Source organism: Lycium barbarum, chromosome 4, assembly GCF_019175385.1.
Source record: "Lycium barbarum isolate Lr01 chromosome 4, ASM1917538v2, whole genome shotgun sequence".
NCBI lineage: Eukaryota > Viridiplantae > Streptophyta > Magnoliopsida > Solanales > Solanaceae > Lycium > Lycium barbarum.
The window spans coordinates 86,387,035-86,396,689 of record NC_083340.1 but is presented as its reverse complement, the minus strand read 5'-3'; the positions used below and the strand labels follow the sequence as shown (position 1 = coordinate 86,396,689).

Here is a 9,655-nt window from a genome sequence, read left to right as displayed (position 1 = left end):
TTTCTCTCTATTTCATAATCTTATATGGAGACTGTTGGCAAATAATTGGTATTCTGTTCTCCTAAATAGCCAGGCACATGGTTTTTTCCATTCTACAAGGGGAGTCAAGCAAGGGGATCCACTTTCTCCTGCTCTTCTCATTATTGCTGCAGAGGGTCTTTCAAGGGCACTAAATTCTTTGTTTGATCAGCCTGGTTTTGTTGGGTATGGGATGCCAAAGTGGAGTGCTGATTTGAATCACCTGGCATATGCAGATGATACAATCATCTTTTCTTCAGCAGATAACCAGTCATTACAGATGATCATGAATACTCTACAGGAATATGAGAAGGTATCTGGACAGCTGATAAACAAGAGCAAAAGTTCCTTTTATATGTTCAGCAAAGTATCACATGAGGTTAGTCAGCAGGTTGCAATTGTTACAGGATTTGTGAGAGGACAATTTCCTTTTACATATCTTGGAGTACCAATTACTCATGCCAGAAAAAGGAAAGTGGATTATACTGAATTATTGAAGAAAGTCAAAGACAGGTTACGAACTTGGAAAGGCAAGTTATTGTCTTATGGAGGAAAAGCTGTGTTGATTACAAGTGTCCTTCAAAGTATTCCAATTCATGTTTTATCTGCTATAAGGCCTCCTAAATGTGTTATAAAGGAACTACACAAGATCTTTGTCAGGTTCTTTTGGAATAATAAAGAGGAAGGTAGATGCAGACACTGGGCAGCTTGGCTTAACATGTGTATTCCCAAACATGAAGGTGGGTTGGGATTCAGATCTATTCATGACACATCCAAAGCTTTATGTGCTAAACTATGGTGGAATTTTAGAACCACTAGTTCACTATGGGCCAATTTCATGTGGAATAAGTACTGCAAAAAACAAATTCCTCAGCTGGTTCAATGGAAGGGAGGGTCACAAGTCTGGAAGAAGATGTTAGAAGCAAGGGAAAGTATAGAACAGGAAATCTGGTGGGAGCCAAAGAGTGGAAGTTCAAACATTTGGTTTGACAATTGGACTAAGCTAGGTACTCTTAGTTATGTGGTTCCCCAGTCCTGGCACATCAATGAGCATGCTGAAGATGTTTCTGAACTTATGACATATGGAAGATGGAATGTCAACAAACTCATGCAGATGTTTCCTAAAGATATTGTGCAGCATATATTACAGGAAATTGACATTAAATGTGCATCAAATGAATGGGATAGACCTTGGTGGATGATAACAAGCACAGGTAAGTTTACAGTAAGTAGTGCATGGCACTTGCTGAGACAAAAAGACAATGTAACAGTGCCATTTCAGAATATGTGGATCAAAGGTGTAACTTTTAAAATATCATTCTTCATGTGGAGATTGTGGAAGTTTAAAGTCCCAATTGATGAAGTGGTGGCAAGTATTGGCATTGCATTAGTTTCAAAGTGTTGCTGCTGTCATAATGCTCAGATAGAGATAATAAACCATCTATTTCTGTGTGGAGATTTGGCTGCAAAGGTATGGAGATACTTCAATATGGGGGCTGGATTGAGCTTGAATTATGTTCAGGTTAAACATGCTATAAGAAGTTGGTGGGAAGCAAAATGCCATTTCAAAATAAAGACAATATACAAAGCAGTGCCTGCTTTTATTGTATGGCAAATATGGAAATGGAGAAACAATAGGCTTCATGGTGGTATTATGAATCTGAATAGAGTGCTATATGACATAAATATGAACATTCATATGTTATGTAAAGTTCAGTTTCCTGGGATGAATATTCCAACTATATGGCATCAGATTGTTCAGTTCTTTGAAGAATATAAGCCTACTGTTATATACAAAATTATTACATGGAGGAGACCTGCATATGGAGTTTATAAGTGTAATACTGATGGGGCTGCTAAAGGAAATCCAGGTCCAAGTTCTGCTGCCTTTTGTATAAGAAAAGAAGAGGGAGATTTAGTGTATGCAGCTTCTAAAATGTTGACAGATGGAACAAATATTGTGGCTGGGGCTGAAGCTATTAGAATGGGACTGAGCCACTGTGTAGAAAAGCAGCTTTTTCCATTGATCATAGAGACTGATTGCATGACCATGAAGATGATCTTAAATGCTGAATGAAAGGTTCCTTGGAGCATTTCAATGTTAGTGGAGGATATAAGGAGGATGATGGAGGATCAAATAGTATATGTGGAGCATATACATAGAGAAGGAAATGGGCTTACAGATTTTTTAGCTAACTTGGTTTTTGTTTTTGTAGGTTCAGTTCAGTTTCATAGTTTTCAGGAATTACCCAGTCAAGCTAAGAGGATTCTCAATATGGAGAAGAGAGGAATTCCAAACTTGAGAATAAGAACCCTTCAAGACAAAGCACCAGATTGACATCAATGCAGCAACTATTACTGAGTACATTCTGCCAATTATTTGTGGGTACTTGCAGCAGTTGTATTAGGGTTGTATTAGTATGCTTGGCATGCTGATTCCTTGGTATAAATGGTGTGATACTCAACACATAAGTAGCAGAATGTATTAATTATGGTTCATGTACCATACAGACCTGATTTCATGCAAAAGTTTATGTTATGGACAGCTGCAACATTGAAAGGAAAAGTACTGTAGTTGAAAGAAGATTCAAATGTTGTATGAACTAGCATGTTCAGATACAGAAAACATATTAAGATGTCCAGATATATTTGCTACACATATCCAAGATAGGATTCATGCACTTGGACAATGGTACAAAGGTGAGAGTGGTGCTGGCTCTATGCAGATTCTGGTTTGAACAAGAAGATCACAGCTATATTTAAGTTGTCTGAAGAATGATTCAACTGATTTGAAACATGCCACCTGTGAGACTTTGAAGGTGTGATAGATGTTATCAAGTCAAGGCCCTTGGATTAATAGCTGTTTAGTCTGGTTTAAAACCAAAATCTGTATTTCCATTTCCACTTGGTCATTTTCTTTCTTTTGCTGTTTTTAGTTATTTGATCAATCACTTTTGGATTGATATGTACATATTTTCTTTATCAATAAATTTCCACCTTTCTGGTGGCTTTGCCAAAAAAAAAAAAGAGCAAGGGACTTGTCCGCTAATGGAGAAATGAAGAACAAGTAAGAGGGAGTACTTGCAAGTCGACGAATAGCCATAGCCATGGCGAACCAAAGCCACTTTGACAGGAATAGAATGTTAATTGAATGTTAGTTCAGTTATATAAGAACAGAAGGCTATAGCATTATGAAACAGTTCAATAAAGAGTTAAGGGAGAATGAGATTAAGTTGACCAACCTATGTTAAAAATAAGGCGACCGGAGTATAAGAGAAAGTTTTAGCAAGAGGAAGAAGTATAGGGAGTTCAATGATCTCTAAAGGAAAGGGAGATAGTGTGCCTATGAATAGCAAGACAACAATGCCACCTAAGATTAGAAAGCACCTCGCAAGTTGTGGAGTCACAAGTCGCCGGTCATATCAAATGTGAGAGTATATGTTATAGAACCATATAGACAATCGTCTTGATGCAATGGCCAAAAACAATGGTGTAAGGACGATGATAGAGAGTCAAAGAAGAACATCGGCTAATTTATGTCTCAAATGATCACTGGTACAAGAGAATCAACGACTTAAGAAGATAGCATACTCGTATCAAAAGGAAATTATGATTAAGTAGGATTTTATCTTAGTTCCATGTTTATGAGTTTATATTGCAATTATGCTAAAACTGAGGAGAGGAAATTGTAGGAAAAGTTCGGGTATGGATAGGATGATATTTTAAGGAATTAAATAGTTCGACCAAGGAACTAAAAAGGGATAATCTAAAATAGCACCAAGAAACAAGCAAGGAAGAGTGCCATGTCTAAACAAGGGATTTTGTCTACTAGTAGAGAAATAAGGAGCAAGGCAAAAGAGTACAACAATTAAGAGTGCTCATAGACTGGCAGTGAGCCGTAGCAATTATGAGTTAAGACCATCTTAATGGCAACAGGTCCCAGGACAGTAACTAGATACCAGTTGACCACCGAGTACAGACATAAGAACATGAGGATATGGAACTAATGAATGAGTTCGATACAGAATTGGGAGGATATGAAAGAAGACTAATGAGCCTATAGTACAAGAGCATGGAGATCAGGAACTAAAGAAGTACAACCATTTCAAGAAACTAATAAAAGCGTCATAAGCTCGCTAGCTACAACATTCAAGGACCAATATTCTTAAAGGGGGAAGGATATTACACCTCACATTCTCAAAGCATGAGCATGACAAACGTACTTTACCATATTAATGGAGTATCAGAGACGCTCCATGAAGTTTTGGAAGGTACAAGCCATTGGAAGTTCGTAACAATGAAGTAAAGGATGAATTACGATCTCGTAAGTCGTAACCGGGAAGGACAACCTTGAAACCAACGTACATGACCATTATCAAGTATTATTAATGATAAATATCATGTATGGAGAGTTTTAGAAGATTCCGGGACCAAGCAAAGCGAAGAAAATAAGTTTGTCAAAAATTTGGAAAAAAAGTTGGTAGAATTCTGGACAGAATTTTGGGTCAATTTTGGAGGGGTATATCTCCGAGTATATGAGGCGTTTTAAGGTGTTTCAAAGGCCTAAAATGAATTTCATCGAGTCTAGTTTCCAACACAACAAACCGTTCGTCAATCTAACATCAGAGCAGGGAGTTATGGGCATTTAAAACGGACAGTCAGGGGAACCCAAACCTGGGCGGAAATTCGGAAAAATCCAATTAAAAGCCCCTTATGTTTTGCCTTGCCCAATCAGAATTTGACACCTATAAAAGGGCCTCTACACTTCATTTTAGTCATTTTTTTTCTTCAACTCCATCATCCTCTAGAACTCCCCTAACCTCTCTACACCTCTCTAAAATTTTCTATACTTCTCTCTCCACTACAAGAATATTCTTGAAGGCTCTCCACCATTCCAAAACATTCTATACCATCACAAAAGCGGATTGAACTCCAAAACCCCAAGCTAAGTCATGGAGAAGGATTGTTCTTGTCTCCACTTAATGTTGTGATAAATTTGGTCTTTGAAGAAGTTGAGTGGTGTGGAGTTCTTCTAGTGTAAGGTATGTTCTCCATCCTATTTCTTATGATTAAGCTGATTTGAAGGTTTAGCAAGTCCTATAAAAGAAGATAATCGTAGTATAGAAGTTGCAAATTTTTAAAGTGAAGATGATGACTATGGAATGAATTTGATAGGAGATTTTGGATTAATTTTAGACTAAATGGAATATAATTCTTTGATTATGGTATTGTGGAAATTGTTATGGTTAGTTGAGAAATTTGGAAAACATCGTGTGAGATGTTTTATGGAGCCTATTGGCGTTGATAATATTGTTGTGATGTTGGTATTGTTGTTGTTCTTGGTTATTGGATTGTGATTTCGAGCTAGGCATATAAACAGGGGAGGTGCTGCCCGAATTTTGGCAGATTTTAAGGAGGTTTAAATTGAAGGTCTAGGATACGTATATAATAGTAAGCCTAACCATAGTATGAATGGTCTTATTGGCAGATTGCGAAACAGAAAATAGGCGGAAAAGCCGCAACATCAAATTTCAGGTATGTTAAAGTTCGTCCCTTTCTTTCAAAGGCATGATTCCCATGGTATGATTCCATAAGTGTTTCCATAACCTCCTTGATTTCAAAAGCTAGAAGATTATGACTCTTAAAGTTTCTTATGATGTTAAAAATCAGATTTTTTTTATGAGAATTACGTTGAGGACGATTTTATGCTTAAGGCCTCAAGTTATGATTTCAACGATGATATGAAAATGTTAAGCTTTTTCACGATCTTCTTGATTTATTTCATTGTTGTTGATCTCATCTTATAAATTGTTCCTTCAAGGTGTGATAGAGCGGTAGCTTCTATTTGAACTCCTATGCATGCCATGAGTATAAAATATGTATATGGCTATTTTGGGACATTACAAAGTTCTATTATTTCATTTTGAATATGCACTGCACTCATTTTCATTTTTCATGCATATATAAGGCACGGTTGATAGGGGGTGACGCTGTGACCTTTGTTGTGTATATATAAGGCACAGTTGAAGGGGTTGACGCTGTGACCTTTGTTGTGTATATATAAGGCACAGTTGACAGGGGTGACGCTGTGACCTTTGTTGTGATGTGTATATATATATGGCATAGTTGACAGGGGGTGACGCTTGTGGCCTTTGTTGTGATGTGTGTATATATGACATAGTTGACGGGGGTGACGTTTTGGCCTTTGTAGGGATGTATATATATATATATATATATATATATATATATATATGCGGCACAGTTGACAGGGGGTGACGCTGTGGCCTATGTGGTGATGTTTTAATTTTTCTTTGCACATTCATTAAAATGTTTCAGATGTCTTCCATGATTTTATGTACATATTGATTTAAAAAGGTTAAAGTTGCATGTATGGTATTCTCCTTAAGAGGTAATCAAATGTATGGGTCATCTTTATCCCCTGTTATGTTCTATACTTCTTATTATGATGTTATTCATGCCTTACATACTCAATACACTATTCGTACTGACCCCCTTTCTTCGGGGGTTGCGTTTCATGCCACGCAGGTGTTTACAGATGAGTAGAAGACGTTGGCTATAGGATGTTCCCAGGATATCACCTAGATTGGTGAGCTCTATCTCAGTTCAGAGTGTTGCCGAGTCATAGTAGTTATGTTATGGTATCTCGTGTATGTTAGAGACTTTTACAGACAGTGTCCTGTGGATAAGGCGTCGAGGAGTCGACAGTTGTGTAAAGCGACCATATAGGTCGATGTGTTTTTATGCTTTTTTTTTTTAAAAGATTTTATTATGACTAAAGGGTTTCGTTGAATTAACCATAAGGGAGACGTTGTGACTCCTGGATAGAATAGTAGTATGGCACTCAGCCGAGTTGGGTCTTGGGTGCCAGTCGCGGCCCTCCAGTTTGGTCGTGACAATCTTATGATAGTTGTTCCTTCAAGATGAGATATAGCTATGATAATGATTCCATAATGGAAATCAGAGGTTACCGACCTTACGTCACTCCGATAGAATTATAGCTTTTATTTGGGCTCTCATGCATGCTTTATATAAGTATGTATTTTCTCACACCGCACCGCGCTATAGTCGGCCAGACAGACACGTAGATGTGCACACCACTGCAGTGGGCAGGTTATGATGTTACCTCGGACGCGAGATGATATGATATATGGATCCGGTTGCATGTTCCACAACAATAACACTTATATTATATATGTATTAAAATGTTTTTTTAAAAGGCTAAGCATGCATGATATCCGCTTTACCAGGTATTCAGGTGTACATGTTATTTCTCCTATTTCATGTTTCTTTAATATTTTCATTATGTTGTTATTCATGCCTTACATACTCAGTACATTATTCGTACTAACGTCCTTTTGTTTGTGGACGCTGCGTTCATGCCCGCAGTTAGGCAGGGAGACGGATCAGACCCCTAGGTTGCTTCATTTGCGATTGCGCAAGAGTTCTCGGTTTGTTCCGGAGCTACAATTCAGCTGGTACTATTGTTTTGTGTATATATGCGCATGGCGGTGTCCTGTCCCGTCTTTTTGGTGTTATGTACTCCATATAGAGGCTTGTAGACAGACGTATATAATTAGATGTCACATGACCTCATCAGTTCATATTTTCTATATTAATTTTGGCAGCCTTGTTGACTTGCATATATAGGCATAGTTGGTGATGATTAAACAGATGTGCTTTACCTTTTAGACTCATGCCCTTACAAATTATGATATTTATGAGTTATCTATTGTGGTCCACCTAGATATGAATATGAAAAGTATGTTAAGAGGTGCTCGGTAGGTTAGCTCCGGGTCCCAGTCATTCTCCCCCCCCTCCTCCCCCCGGTTGGGGTCGTTACAAGCAAGAACTTAAAAATTTTAAGGTCAATTTCCTAAATACCCTTTTTATTTATCTAAATATTTCTTTAATAAAGCAAAACTACAAATAGAGGCCACCTTTTGAAGAGACCACTGCTTCGGACTTTCTCTGCCGAAGAGTTTAACCTTTTAATGCCTAAGGGGTTGTTTGGTAGACTATATAAGAATACTGCTGAATAGGGTGTATTAGTAATGCAGGAATAAGCTATGCCGAGATTATTTCTTATCGACTGCTTGGTTTGGTGTATTAAAAATAACATGCATTACATAATATTTTTAAAATTATTTGTTCACAAAAATACTTTCCAAATTCTTTATTTGTTGATGTCTAAAATCTAATCAATAATTAGTCACAGATTAACATAGCTATGCAATCTTAAAAGACACACTACAAATTTTTAGCATTATTCTTAAAATAACAGTAATTGCAAAAAAATAGTTACATAATTTAGTGGAAATCTGAACCTAAACAATTCTCATTTTCATCTCAATCAATCCCTTAAAAAAAGTATAAAACAGTTGTTGTTAAGTAGTTGCTGGCTCAATGATCAAGGATATCGAAGTTTTGATGATCTGACAAATAAGAGAGATATAAGAAGGAATTCATTTGAAGAACCACAGATCTAAGCGGATCTCTAAAGGTCTCAGCGAAGTAGTCATGGCAACAAAGGAACTGCACAAAGGAAGAGATCCTTACACAACTGGAGATTGAAAGCAGTTCTATGCCGATGTTAGAGAAAAAGGAATATTGACCGATTCTTATTCGATGAAGAGTTGGATTCAAGTGATGGAAATATTCTTACAAATACCATAAGTCGATGAACATGGAAATTAGCATTGAAATAGGACGAGAAAGTCAAGTGCATTCAAGGAAAGAAAGAAAGATCCAAGTCAAACAAGGTTTGGGGGTACAATTAATGTAACCAAAATCTGCTTGGACTCAATGATTGAAGGCGGCAACTACTTCTATATAAACAAAACATGAAGAAGCTTTGGAGCTTAACCAAAACTGCAAATCACAACATTCCAACGAGAGGCTTAAGTAAGTGCAGTCAACAGTAGAAGAGACAACTGCATGACGATAAAAAACCCAAGCTTATCAAGATTTATCCATATAGTTCTTTATTTTGTCTAGGTTAGGTTCTATTGTGGTTCCATCTATTTACATTTTCAAGTATTGTATAACAAGAGTTCGTTGGTTAAATTGTTGGATTGTTATTTAGAATAAGCTGTTCGGGGAATAGGCTCGTTGGTTATTGAACTTGTTTAACAACTCCTATTTTAGTGAAGAATTTGGGTAAATCCTATAGCAAGATAGTTTGTGGTTTTTGACACCCTTGAGCAAGGAGTTTTCCACGTGAAAATTCTGGTGTTGATTTTATATTCCATTGCAATACCTTCTTACGCAAACAGTTCTAAGAATCAGATTTTTGGAACGCATAGACTGGCCTGATCCTTACAAGTGGTATGCGAGCTGGACCTTTCTACAAAGGCTAGTACCTTAAAATATGGCGGCACCTCCCACAGTACAAGAAGGTCAACAATCAATAAGACCACCATGCTTTAACGGAAATTATTACGGCAGGTGAAAAGCCCGAATAGAAGACTACATAATAGGCGAAGATCAAAAGCTATGGGAAATTATTCAGAAGGGCTCAATTATCCCCAAAGAATTCACTTTCTCATATGGAAAAGAGTCAAAGGCCAAAAAGATACTTATTAGCGGCCTTGGACCTAAAGAATGTAGCAGAATCTCC

At 37.2% G+C, this 9,655-nt stretch overlaps 1 protein-coding gene across 1 annotated transcript in view; it reads left to right on the top strand.

The window, feature by feature from the left end:
• The window catches only part of LOC132637582 (uncharacterized), a 5,634-nt gene extending 3,539 nt beyond the window's left edge, over positions 1-2,095 (top strand). The window contains exons 2-5 of the mRNA XM_060354650.1: positions 74-155; positions 255-531; positions 679-1,243; positions 1,442-2,095. Of these exons, the coding sequence (XP_060210633.1) occupies positions 74-155; positions 255-531; positions 679-1,243; positions 1,442-2,095 (1,578 nt within the window). The remainder of the gene's footprint in view (positions 1-73; positions 156-254; positions 532-678; positions 1,244-1,441) is intronic.
• The last annotated feature ends 7,560 nt before the right edge of the window (positions 2,096-9,655 follow it).